General features: G+C 47.2%; 1 protein-coding gene and 2 non-coding genes across 3 annotated transcripts in view; all 3 read right to left on the bottom strand.

Annotated features, from left to right (window-relative positions):
- Positions 1 to 6028, bottom strand: part of LOC115664125 (NADH-ubiquinone oxidoreductase chain 2) — a 9679-nt gene extending 3651 nt beyond the window's left edge. Inside the window, exon 1 of the mRNA XM_056307936.1 lies at positions 1 to 6028. This exon is cut by the window's left edge and continues 3651 nt beyond it. Within this exon, the coding sequence (XP_056163911.1) occupies positions 1398 to 2042 (645 nt within the window). The 5' untranslated portion in view covers positions 2043 to 6028 and the 3' untranslated portion in view covers positions 1 to 1397.
- TRNAY-GUA (transfer RNA tyrosine (anticodon GUA)) lies at positions 4933 to 5015 on the bottom strand. Its single transcript has one exon. It is a non-coding gene; the product is annotated as a tRNA-Tyr (tRNA).
- TRNAN-GUU (transfer RNA asparagine (anticodon GUU)) lies at positions 6025 to 6096 on the bottom strand. Its single transcript has one exon. It is a non-coding gene; the product is annotated as a tRNA-Asn (tRNA).
- Positions 6097 to 13766: the final 7670 nt, after the last annotated feature.

Here is a 13766-nt window from a genome sequence, read left to right as displayed (position 1 = left end):
CCGAGGGCGTACTAACTAACAGCTGAGTCCTCTCCGAACCGCAGGAGATAGTTGCCCATCATACGGCTCACCAACTTCACTTGCCTCTATGGAAGGCTCGCTCCGGGCAGGTTCGGATAACCTACAATACACGGCTCTACGAAGGAAGGGGTTGGGTTAGGAGCGTTTTCAATATGATTCTTTTCCTGTTCGATGAGAAATGCGATACGAAAAAGGAACCCATCTTTTCGACTGGGGAATGCGAGTCTGTTTTGTCCACTTTCTCCACCCCCCCTCTATCAAAATGATCAAAAAGGAAGGCGAGCTTGCTTCTTATTCCCATGTTCGATCTCTTCCATCTCTGCCCCGCTCCTTGTCACCTATGTTGAAGAAAGGTTTGGAACCTGTAGAGAATGAAGAGGGGCCAAGGATCTTCCTCTCAACAGTGCTTCTCGAGGCTCCATTCTCCCCCCCTGAAGTTGTAAGGCCCCGGTTTAGCCTGGGCGGGGATAAGGAATAAGGATTGAAGCCCCCTTAGCTCTGCCAGGCACTGGACAGGGGTTAGCTCTGTAAATGTGTAGAGCCAAGTGTAGTGTGGTGTAGTAGTAGGCACTTCTAGGCCCCTTCCCGGCTACTGGATCACTCCAGTGCTTTGGGTACTACGGACCCTCTGCCATCCATTGCAGCAGAGCCCTTTCATGAGCGGGGGGGCTAAGCGCTGTTCTTTGAATCAAAGGTTGAATGAAATCGATTCTTTTTTCGATATCCAAATCGAAATCGGATAGGATAGATGGATGGATCTATCTTTCTATTCATATATATTACTAAACAAAATGGATTTCTATTGTGTTGTTGCGTAGCAAGAAGCCCCAAATCCTTGATTTGGCCAGGAAAGACTGCACTGCTTTGGGCCCAGGAAGCGAAGGGAATGAGCTCGGCTGCTTCTCCTCCACACGGAGTTTTCTCCGTGCCCCTTCCGCATTCGCTTCGCGCGCCATTGGCGCTTTGCTCTCCTCTTATTCTTCATTGGACGCTTCGGATGGACTTCGCCGTTCTTTCCCAACTAAAATAGAAAAGGCTGTATCACATCGAGATGTCGATTCGTTTTCCGCCCCCAATGAGATGGGGAATTTTTAACCCCTATTTCTATACTTTTTGGCCCTTCATCTTTCTGAATCGAGGCCCGGCCCGGCTCGCGTCGTTCCAACAACCGGCGGGGAGCACCTCAGTATACGATCGAGCGCAGTAACTGGGAGTCCTATTACACCTAAGGCCAACTTCAATTCACCAAACCAAGGTTCATCTCGTGTAGTGATTGTGGACTCGTCTAAGGATATTGAGTAGACGGTTGATGTATCAGACTCGACCCTCTCTTTCGTAGCATGCATTCCCATCCGTGTCGCAACTGATTCGGTAAGCTACGTGTCCGGTGCACGGAGAACTGCCTTCGGTCCCCCAAACTTACTTACTCGTGGCAACCTTCCGGCCGCCCAACAACCTATAACGCTAGTCACTACTCCCACTGGGGCTAGGAAGTCAGCCCCACAACCCAAAGCGGCGAAGAACAAATAGAATTTGCTACAAAAGCCGGCTAACGGGGGTATCCCTGCGTATGAGAACATAGTAATGGAGAAGGTAATAGCCGAAATAGGATTCGTTTTGGCTAGAGCGCCCAAATCCGCTATATATTTGACACGGGTTTGCCGTAATGCTGAAACTATGGCGAATGCATCTATCGTCATTAATGCATAAATAAAGAGACCAATTAGTAGTGATTGAATTCCTTCTATGGTTCCACATGATAAACCAGTACGAATATAACCTACATGTCCAATTGAACTATGAGCTAGAGGTCTTTTGACTTTCGTTTGGGCCATGGCGGCCAGTGCTCCTAAGATCATAGAAGCAATGCTGCAGAAAAAGAAGATTTGTTGCAATGTAGCTCCATAGGAACCATAAATAGAAACACGTGAAATATTAGCAGAAATAGATATTTTAGGCGCAATAGAAAGGAATGCTGTAACCGGGGTGGGTGAACCCTCATAGATATCAGGTGCCCACATATATAGAGTCAAAAGAGATATAGAGTCCGAAGGGGAGGGGGTTTTCTTCGGGGCTCGAGAGATGGAATAGATAGGGCCCCACAAGTTTTGAATTCGCCGCAGGGGAATTCACACGAAAGGGAACGAGGAATTCTCAACGAAAAAAGTGCTCTCTGAACCGAACGTGAAAGTCGTTTTCCATCAGACGGCTGTTCCCGTAACTCCACTCTCGACTTGGATTATATATCCAAAAAAAAAGGTCCGCTCTCGGCCATTCCACACGCTGCCTAGCAGAGGCGTGGTTATCTGAAGTGGATTCTCTCTTTTCTAGTAGATGCCGAACCTGCTGCCCCATTGACTAAGAAGGGGGCGGGCGCAGCAGCTACATGGACCCCTTCCTTTCTTTTGTTGCCAGCGCTTTCCCGGGCCGAGCCGGAATTCTTTATTAGATTAGAAAAGAAAGGGCAGGCAAAGCCCGAAGGCGGCTATCCCAATAGGCCAGCGGGCGGAACGAGGAGAGGGCCCGGCAATCATACGACCGCGGTCGAAAAAGCGTGTTCCCTTCCGATAAGACGCACCGTAGCCCATCCTCAGCCTTCTTCGTTTTCAATGAAAAAAAAATCCAATCTCGATCTCCGAAAGCGTTTTCCTTCCCCCGCCGCATCCCCCTCCCTTCGTCGAGCCTTTCCTTGTTTGGTTGGGGAAAGCATTCCCAACTCTGAACTTGGCGGGCATTCTTTCCAGCCTTATTCAGGGGTGAGTTTGTTTGGTTTGAACAGAGGCTCAAACATGATTTGAAGGTCCTAGCTACGCCATGCGTCCAATACAAAATCTGGAAAGCAGCAGGGATGACAAAAAAAGGACCTAAGAAAAGACAAGACGCTCTTCTCTTGGGTTTCTTCCTCCCGCGCCCGCCGCCTCCCGGCCCGTCTTAGAGGGGAAGATTAGCAAAGCGAGAAAAGACAGAGGGAGTGGGAGCAGCATCTTATTCTCTTCGCGATAACTTCCGGATCGGAGAAGCATTCGGAACGGGCTCCGCGTTCATTTCGTTGGCAGAAAGGATCTAATCCATTCGGGGCTTTCGGGGAACCCAAAAACGAAGTCTTTTTACTTTTTCATAGATAGAATCCATGAGAGATAGACAAGAGATAGATGAACGAGATATCTTTTTTTTTTTTTTTTTGGGGGGGGCTGTTCGCCTTTTGAATCTGACAAAGGTTGTAGTAGGGGCTTCATAGCTACTTTCTTCTAAAGGAAACCGAAGAACCAACCTTGAGTCAATAGGAGCCCTACTTCCCTCTTTGCGACCTCATCACTTCCATTCAAGCGCAAACCCATTTCTTTCTTAGTCACCGGGCGGAGCGCACCTTTTGTACTTCAGTAGGGCGAGCTTTTTGATAGTGACTTCTTTCGTTTGGTAGGGCGACGAAAGGCTACTTCAATCTAGGAAAGAGCCGGAAACTCGAGAGGGTCGCCTTTCGAAGCGTTCGCCGGTAACCAAAGCGTCACTCCTTTGATTATGTCGTGACGCTGACTGAATCCAATCGTAAAGTAGGCATTTTGCTTTGCCTTAGACTCTATTGAAACAAAGCAAAGAAGGAGGCGGAATGGAGAAAGGAAAGGGACAAGGGCGGTCTTGCTTGGCGCGAAGGCTGCTGGTTCGGGGGTAGGGTACGGTACTAAAGGTCCTCGGACTTCCAGGCGGTTTTTCTTTTTGGCAGCTGTTCACCGTTGGATCTCGCCAATACAGCCCCCTATAGTTTTCGTTACCGAGATATCTTTTTTTTCATTGTTCCCAGGGATTTTTTGGGTAATCCGCTCCCATGCTGCAAACAGTCAAATCTGAACTGAACCTTGTCGCTCTTCTTTCCTCGCGGGCAGGAAGCACACCAGCAGCGTGCGTTGCGTGATTCTACTGTGTTTTTTGCACTTGACTGGGTGGACAGTTGACCGGAAGAGAACTTCGATTCGCCCGGCCAGCAGGCGGGCGTCGTGCTTATCTTGTGTGACAACACTACAGAGCGAGTGGCTCTTCTAGGCGGGCAGCTGTGTGACAACACTACAGAGAAAGCGGCGCTTTCGTGTAACATGCTATGGTCTCAACGCCCTTACGAGGTAGTGATGAGTTTCACGCGCTCTAAGCCCGGCCCGCGCGCGGTTAGGAAGATTGGCCGCAATCTGAGCGGTACCACCCACCCTACCCTACCACCTATAGGCGGCCGTCCGTCCTACAGCCGCCCGAAAAGGAACTGCAGTGATCTTGAATAGGAATCCTACAGCGATAAATAGAATCCCCATAAAAATACCACTAGATCGAGCACCAGTGATTTCGTATCCGGTCAAAATCTTGGCTAATTGATCGAAGTGGGTAGCTCCAGTAGACCCATAGATCATGGAACAAATAGGGTGGGTAGGCCCAACCACCACACTACACGTATAGACGCGAACCCCCCTCGTTACCGTACGTGCGACTCTCACCGCATACGGCTCGCACAAAGACTCCTAAATCCATCCCGAGCCTTTTCTTCCACCTCTCCTCTCCAATCCTCGATCAAACTTGCCTTTCCCAGGCGCTATGAAATGGGCGGTTTTTCCTCCGCCTATCGTATGTATCAGCTTGGCTTCGTCCAGAACCAAGGAGGCATTCTGGCGGGCGCGTGCGTGTAGGAAGGCCGACCACTACATAAGCTAAAAGACTATGACTACAAGCCAAGCCGGAAGCGACTCGCTTCTATTCTCGTTGGGATTGGATATGTCTATAGATCGTAGTAGTTCGCCAACCTTTCTAACTAACATACGATACAATTTCACTTCATGGAATGGCCAAAAAAAAAGAAAGAGCTTTGCTCGGTTGGCCTTCCTACGCTGACGAATGCCTCCTTTCTCTTCTCTGAAGTCTACAACAAACAAGTGGGAGAGGCAGGATTCGAACCTACGTAGAAAAACTTCAACAGATTTACAGTCTGTCGCTTTTGACCACTCGGCCACTCTCCCCTTCCCGGGCCGAGGCCCCCCTCAATGGGTTCTAAGAAGGAGGGCGCCGCCCTGAATCAATCAAAAAAAACTTGATTTGATTGAAGGGAACTAATACTATTTATTAGCTTAGCTAGCGTTCCGAGAGAATCTAGTCATTTAGTAAGTTTATAATAAAAGAATCTCTGTAAAGCAAGGGGCAAAGCTTCGTAGACAGCTTCCCCCTCATGTAGTCGTCGGCCTTCCCCAGCCCCCCCTTCGTCGCTTCTGGCTAAGCTGCGAGTTCATGAGCAAGTGAATGAACGAGCCATGTTCCTAAAAGGAGTGACCATCTTTGTTTTCTTCCCTTCCCCTATCCCTTCAAAGCCCATAGGTTGTTGGGCGCTAGCGCTTGACTAATAGAATCTCAAGTCAAGGCTCTTCTGCTGAGCGAAGCTGCGAGCCTACCCTTCTCGAGCCTACAACAATAGCTTACGCTTACCAAGCCTAGTCTACTAAAATAGGGCTACAGCAAGCAAGCTTTCCCCCTTCGTTTGTTGTGGGTCGCGCCTCACCGCAGGCACTGAATGAATGAAATGAGTGGAGATCTTCCTTTCCTTCCCCCCTTGTTAATTACCAAGAACTTCGTTGCCACTAGTGGCGAAGAAAAATTCGACCATCCCACCTAAAAAAAAACAACTCGAAGCCTAAAAAGAAGAGAGTTCAGTCTACAAGAAGCTGGCAGAGCTTTAGCCATTGGACTACATCTATCTATCCTACCTAAACAGTAACCCTTTTCTTGTTCCTTCTTCGAATGACGCTAGTAGAAAGAAATTCCTTCCGGCTAATGAAGATACTACTCCAGTCTTCCCATTCATTCCCAGTGGATCCTTCTTCTCCCTAAGAATTGAACGAACCAAGTTCACCTATACGAGAGAATAAAAAAAACCAACAATCAACTTCCCACTTTGGATGTCCCACGATTCTGCTAGTTTAGAAACTAAGGAGAAGGACAGGGGTCGCTAGGTCAGAAAAGCGATAACTAACAAATCTCCCCAAGTAGGATTTGAACCTACGACCAGTCAGTTAACAGCCGACCGCTCTACCACTGAGCTACTGAGGAACAAGGGACTTAAGTAAGCCGACTCTCGTTCTTTGGACCAACCTATGACCGAACAAAAATGGGTTCGTCACTCTTTCTTTTTCACATACACCGGGAGATAAGGTTACGAGAGCAAGCCCCTCCCCGGCCGGAGAGCCTCCAGGACAAGGCGGCGGCGGTCAACCATCCACTCTTGAGATTCATATTGATCAATCGATCTCCGCGTCCTGCCAGTTCGCTAAGTAGACTCACTCTACCGAGATGCAACAAAGGTTGGAACTATTCCTGCCAAAAACAAGGGACCTACTTCTCATCCTAGGAGTGAGCAGGTATGATAGAGTCCCCTCTCTGTCTGTCTCTCCGAGTTTCTACTACTAAGTAGCACTTCTGCTATTCAATCATAGAATCGATTCCGATCCAGCTGAAAAAGCCCTAACTTATTAGGTTGCTAGCGCCCTATCTATAGTCAGGGGCCTCTTCTTGCTCGTTAGCGCTAACCTTTGATTGCAGCTAGCGCGCCCCCCTTCTTTCTCAAAGTAAACTTTCTCGCTTGTTAGTCAAGCTTGGAAGCCCCTACCTTTATTGGGATATTTGAAGAAAAGAAGCGCAGGTTTGGAACCCAACCTATACAAGGTGCTGGTCTCGATCTCGCTTGGTGGTGCCTCTCTCGATGATTGTTGAGTCAACATTGATTTCGTGCTTGAGTTGGAGGGCCCTCCCTCCATCCATCCATCGAGTCAAGTAATTCGCTATCGGAAATTTTTCCGCCGCCTATATCATCTCATGCTTCTTGTTTCTCCGAATTGGTTCCTAGTCTGAGTCAATCAAGATTCGCCATCAAGAGAGGGAAAGGGAAGAGCCTTTACTTTAGGTTAGGCCGGTCTCGGCATTCACGCAATTCCCCCGTCCATCGATCGATCACGCGAGTACGCATCCAGTCAGCACATAGCGAACGAAAAAAGCATTCATCCTAGATTGGATTCTCTTCCTCAAAAAAAATGTCTATCAATTGATCCCTATCCCTATTCATTCGGTCAAAGTCTCCACGGCCTTTTCACGCCCCTCTACTGAGAGGCGCACCATGTTGATAGGAATCGGCAAAGACCTTCTTGTACACGTCCTCGAGGGCAGCATTCATGGCAATCATCACTACTTTCTCCCGAGGGCATGGTATGGCTTTGTTCTTGGTGTTGTTTAATAGATGTCGAGTGCCGCTTTTCCCCGTCCGAGAATCTCCATCTGCTCTAAGTGGGCGAGCTAGAATCCTTATGTCAGGTTGGTTGTTCAAAAGACTTTCTCTTTACCCTTTGCATCTTCATCTTTTTGAAAGCCCAGACCCGGATCTTCATTAGTCCTATTTCAGGTGCAAAGCCTCTTCAATAAAGACCTCTTTCTCTCTTTCTTTTCTTTCTCCCCCATTTCTCATTTTTTTTATTGAAAGAGGATAAGCGCTATCCATTGAGTAAAGGGAGGGTTTGCTACAGTGATTCGGGCGGTTGGTGGCCCCTTCGAGAGTTGCGGGTCCTTGTCGCTGCATGAGTGGTAGCTCACGCTCAAAACTCCTCCGACACGAGTCCTAGTCGTTGCGCTGCGGCCCCTTTCCCGGCTTCGCTTGCGCGATTTGCACTTCTAATTGGTTCCATCCATCCCCGACCCTAATGAATGGACTATGAAGGGGTCAGTCAGTCAAGTGGTTCGGGTTCTCGGTCGGTTCCCGTTCGCCTGCCCCCCTCTAAGTCCATTAGTGGGTAGGGTGGTCAACTTAGAGGGCGCCGGCCTACTCTTCAGACGTGTCCTCGACAACCTGGCGGTTGTTCGGTCTCCGCTTTTGGGGGCGGGAGTGCTTGGTCGCTGGGCTTTCCTTTTCCTCAACCAATTCGGTTGTGTCAGCCTGGTCTAACATTTTGTTATGAGCTGGCTGGACAAAGATGGATTGAAGGGGCGTATAGCCTTTGAGTTCAAGTGGCACAGGACCTTCGATCGACCATGGGGCGTATTCTACCCTTACCGAATTCATTCTATTGAAGCGTAACGTAAAAAGATCCTTCTCATGTTGCATTTCTTTGGTTTGGAAGTTCCAGAATGTTGTCTGTGGATTTCTAACAAAGGAAAGCCCTCTTATGTTATGCCATTTGATTATTTCAAGTTCCGTGCTGCTCGCCACTCCCCGAGGCCAAGGACGGGGTCGAACCGTCATTCCAGGATTTGCAGTCCGATACATTTCCATTATGTTACCTAGCCAAACCCGCCACCTCATGTGCCAAAGTAAAATGATTGTTCTTCCGTCCCCGCTCCCTCTTTTTCTACATATGCGGTGGCGGGCGGAGCGCTCTATATGACCGGCGGCGGGTTACCAGAGAAGAGGGGACCACTTCTTTCTCCCTTGCCTTGCTCAATCTTCCTTTTCTGATTGAAAGTAGCAAGCCACTCCACTACTGGTACAGAGGCCAGATAGAAGGTTGCTCATCCAGCCCAGCGGATCCATTGTTTATGCGGCAGTGCGATGCAAAAAGGTAAGCTTAGTAAGGTATAGGTTGGGGAAAACTCCAAAACTAGGGTTCCAAAAAGCTTACCTTATATATATAAAGTTTTCGAAAGGGGCACCCCTACTATATATACCCCTAAACTACAAGCTAGCGCGCAACGGCTTTTCAGCCGTTGTTACTTGCTGCTTGCAGGCTCGAAAATCTCTCTTTCGCCTCTCCTCCCTGTCTCCATTCTGATTGATTCGCTTCTTCCTTCGCGCAAGGGCTTGGTTCGCCCCCTGTTGTCTTGCATTTTGTGATCCTACGCTTCAGTCTGCCTTTTTCGGATAGCCGGGATCCGACGTTGATTTCCGATTGAAATGTCAGCTCCAGGTTTTGGGCGGCCCATCTGGTTAGTTCAGCTATCACTGCTGTAAGCCCCTGCGCTTGTTCGGCTGCGTACTCCCCGTCCGCCTATCTCACACTCCCAAAGCATATTTCTTATTTCATATTTCATTTTCCTTTCCTGCATCTTTCTTTCTATCCGGCTTCGTGCAGATAGATGTTTGCCGGGGGAGATTGGTGCTCCTTGAGGTATGCCCTTCCGGTGGGTTCTTCCCTTCTCTGTCTTTTCCATCCAGTGCCCGCACTGCGTCAGAAAATCTTCGTCTTCGATCTCTTTTCGCAACGCAATAAAAAAAAAGAAGTCTAACAGTTTCTCTCGGCATCTGTCTTTTAAGTCATTGATCTCATATCTAGAAGGTTGCAGGGGGGTCTGCGTTCACTATGAAGCCTACGCCCGTCCATTCCTTTCAAGCTTGATCCCGCCCTTAGACTCCTTACGCTGTTCGACTGAACTCGTTGGCTCCGCGCTCTATTCGGTCGGAACCCGGTTCGAGAACCTTCTCTCATAGATTCCCTTCACCAAGTCATCGCCAGCAATCAGCTCAACTCCCTTGGTTGGTGTCAAAGGGCGAGTTCCTTTCTTGTCTTGCCCAAAAACTTTCTTTATTCTCATTGGAGAAAGACTCTCCCGCGGCAAGGTTTTACACATAGGGCCAGCTGCTTTCTTTATCTCGCTTGCCGTTAGTCCGTCTAGCGCCTTTCGGTTGGGGTCCGCCCCGGGAGTTAGACCGCTTGGGTTATATTGATTTTATAGTCTCTAAGGCAGTCAACGTGTCAGCCATTCTTCTCCCATTAGACTTTTTTGAAATCCTTTGCTCTTTTTCCTTCTCTCTTCCAGTTCTCTCCCTCTACTTTATTTGACAGGGGCGGAGAATACCACTCTATCAATAACAAGAAGAAAGTAGCAATTCAGTTTCAAATGGTTTGAGCTTGGAAGCAACTTGCTATCTATCGATAGGCGAGAACAGACTCCTATTGGCTGCTTCGCCTATCTATTCTATGTTGGCCGGCTTGGAGACATCAGAGGAAGACCATCATCTCTATCCGGGTACGATCATAGCTTCATTCATTCGTTGAACCTTGGGGATAACCATTAACATTGAGGTCAATCACCACACCACCTCTATCATACATACGACATTACATGACGCGAGAGTGCATGGTCAACACACACCTAAAGCGCCTACGTTCCGCTTGCAGCCAATACAACCACAACCTAACTTGCACGAGATTCAACAACCGAAGCTACTAGTAGTCCCGAGGGGACGGCATCCTCCTATAATAGTTAGCAGTACTGAACAAGCGAGTCATCGGTTCGGGGAAAGAGAAAGAAAAGGAAGCAGCCGAATGGATTCGCATTCCATTGAAGTAGGGTTCCAAACCCACCATTCCGGCCTATTATTGATAGGGATTATTATCAATAAGATTGAGTCCAATGTGGTCGAGCAACTAAGTAAGATGCCCGCCTTTCTATGCTGTGACTCCTCTTGACTTTGATCGCGAACTTTGGGACATGATGGATGCTCTTTCTCATCCTGATCGAGATGTGCTTTCAGCGATGGGATTGGAGCCTCTCTACTGTCTCCGCCGCGTGGCAGTGAATGAGAACATGAGTTGAGCTGCTGCTCGCAATTGGGATTCACGAGATCCTGTTAGTACATGTGATTAACCAATTGAGAGATGGACACAACCCAAGGAGGATCGTCTTAGCAGAGACTATCGATGGATTGGATGCTCATTTTCTAAACTTCAGCCTTCCTTACGCAGGGCAGGCTCACCTTCATACGCTGCCACTAACCATACGGACGAGACAAAGATGGCTAACCTTCCCTTACTCAACTAAGGGAAAACCAGGGGAAAGATAATGGAAGGAAAGCTCACGCACAAGAAGAGGGGCACATCTGCAGCTGCCCAGACACACAAGATTGTCCGCGAGGGACTCGGGCATTACACCCGCAGACTGGAATCATTAACCGATCATGAAAATAGACCAGATATTTCACGAGACAGGGTGGGTGCCTTGATCTTTGCATGTGAGACTTGCAGTGGTAGACTTTCTTGTGTTGTGGCGCACCTCCCTCTGAGCTTGTTCCGTTCCACCCATCATACCTAATACATAACAGACTCTCGGAGCTAAGCTGGACTGGATCTTTTTCTAAGTTGAAAAACATAAAACAGAAAAAGTGCTCTCCAATTTAAAAGCATGCATACATCTACTAGCATGAAATTCCATACCTGATTGAGAGGATAGGACCCTTCCATGTAAGAGTAAGAATGCTTCCTTGCTTTGATGTGTGGTGAGATACACGAGTGTGAGAGAGGATAAAAGAAAAGTTAAAGTACACTACCCTCGACTCTTCCTTCTACTCCCTCTTTGAACCTCGTTCTTTGGCTTTGATATCCTCTCTATACTACCATCCTTTACTTTACCATTTTTCGGCCTAACGACTGCTAATTGAGGAATTTTTTGCTTCAAAGGCTCTGCTCCGTCAGGCCTTCTCTCTAAAATGGGCTTGGTCTAATAGTCCTAATAGAATAGGCAATGGAATTGATTTACGTGCGAGTTACCCTTTTAGTGCTGAAATGAACACCAAGCCAAGGGTTGGTTTAAGCGGATGACCCCAGGCTCTCTTCGGAATGGATGGTGGTTCACTGTCTTGACTCGAGTTATTATCTAAGAGTCAGATCGCTTCTTAGCCAACCGAGTGAATGAGAAAGAATGGAATTTCTAGCTATGATTCAAAAGAAAAAGAATCAAAGGTTACGCTCCTCGAAGCAGGTGATTTTTCTATCTGCTACCTAGATATTCAAACAACAACCCTTTCCTCGGCCGTGGTGAAGAAGGATTGAGAAGGCCATGTGTTAAGCATAGTGACACCGATCCGCTTTGAGGAGGGAGATTTTTATTGCTGCTAGCCGGAAGGAAGGTGGATTGACTTCGAAGCTTTAGGAATTTTTTATCCTCGATGGAATGACATGGAAGTGAAAGCCTTTATAGAGGAAGGTTTAAAACCTTACTAAAAAGATAGAAGAGTGATGTCAAAGACGAAGAAAAAAAGTTCCTGCTTTGGGTTAATTGAATCAAGAGTAACACTTTCAATTGAATCAGGAATCCTATTCTAAAATTTCACTTATAAAAGCAGCCGTACGAGACCACCTGCAAAAAAGAATAGAAGTTAGATCATATATCATATCTCCGAATCGAAAAAAGTCTGTTTGAAGGACCCATGGGGCGGTAACTATAAGGGAGGAGTTTAAACCCGGCATTCTCCGACATTGATTCCTAACGACGATAGCTCTACTTTTAGTAATAGTAAAAAAAAAAACGAAACATTTCTCCCCGATTCGTGTCCTATCACTAGTGCTTACTCTCGATCCAAGAATACGACAAACCTGGTTAGTTTATGATAAAAAAGTAAAAAAGACCAATAAAATAGCCTTTCATTTCATTTACGTTAGTGTCTTCTGGATTCTTCCCTTTTTTAGCCACTAATAAGGAAGGAATGCAGTCTCGCGGAAAGTCTTCCACCGAAGTTCGACGACCTACCGGTTACCAAGCCACACCTTGATAAAATAAAGAGTGTTTTCTATTTTTTTTTTTCCTTTCTTTTTAAGTTGAAACACAGTACGATCTTTTCAACGGGCTGGGCATCGGCTCAGAGCGCGATATCCCTACTGAGCTTGCATAGCGAGGATTGCTTTTTTTCTTTATTTATTGCTCGTACATACGGGGGAAGTTTCGGGCAAAAGCAGAAAAAACCCGAAAAAAAGAAAGAAAGCAAGATCATAACCTTCCTATGTTGCATTTTTGCTTATTTTATCCTGATAATTGAGTGAGGGATAAACATAAGGGTAGGTTTTAGTTCAGTTCGTTCATGACGTGGTATACATATTCTTTCTCGTTTGGTGCATTCTCCGTCTTTCAGAGGCTAAGCCTTCTAAATTGGTCACAGCAGGAAACCCATTCATCGTGGGTTTCAGTTCTTTGATCGAGTTGAGGTTTTTATTCTTCCAACGAAGTCCTTTGCTTTTGCTGGGGGCAGAGAGTACGTCCATTCTTTTTTAGTCGAGTTAGGAGATCAGCCTTTCTTTAAGTCGAACAGCTTCCGTCAAATCATGAGTTCGGACTTTGGCCCTTGATTCGTACTAGCAATTAGGAGATCGTCCTCGGACAAAGAGCTAAACAGCCTTAGATTTGATTTGATGCCGACGTTGAATCAAACCACTTCTTTTTCAGAGCACTAAAATCAGTAGAGACACCCGAATGGGAAGAGGCCGCATCGGCTAGCTGTTAGAATGGTCGTACATGGGTTATAGGAGCAAGAGTACAGGCGCTCTTGGACAAGTAAAATTTCGAAGCCGCTTCATTGTCTAAAAACTTTCAGCGGGGAGCAGCAGCAGCGCTTGAACGAGATAGGGAAAATAAAACTGAAACTTCCCCATGCTCCAGCATGGAAAGGATTCTAAATTAAGAGCAAACAATCTCCATCTCCATTTCATTTTCCCTCAATTATCAGCCCAGAAAGAGTAGTAGGCCTAGGCTTAACATACGCGCTAAGACAAATCTCCTTGTCTAAGAAGGTCCTTAATCACATCATAAGCCTTTTCTCCTTCGCATCACTCATCGCCCTCGATTTGCTCTCTCAGTATCCCCAGATTTTTGAATGGTTCTTTCCGCCGTGAACTGCCAAAGTGGTTAGTCTGCGACCCCCCCTCATTTCCCGTAAGTGAGAGCACTGCCCGAACTCCATTCTAGAGGGCCACCTGCGCTACCAATCCATCTAAATAAGGTCTTCTCCCGTCTTCTTCCCTCTTCCTACG

The sequence above is a fragment of the Syzygium oleosum genome, unplaced genomic scaffold (assembly GCF_021117445.2).
Source record: "Syzygium oleosum isolate NSW1041296 unplaced genomic scaffold, Sole_v2.1 Sole_v2.63, whole genome shotgun sequence".
Taxonomy (NCBI): Eukaryota; Viridiplantae; Streptophyta; class Magnoliopsida; order Myrtales; family Myrtaceae; genus Syzygium; species Syzygium oleosum.
The sequence above is the reverse complement of the archived record's forward strand: the minus strand, read 5'-3'. Positions and strand labels throughout refer to the sequence as shown.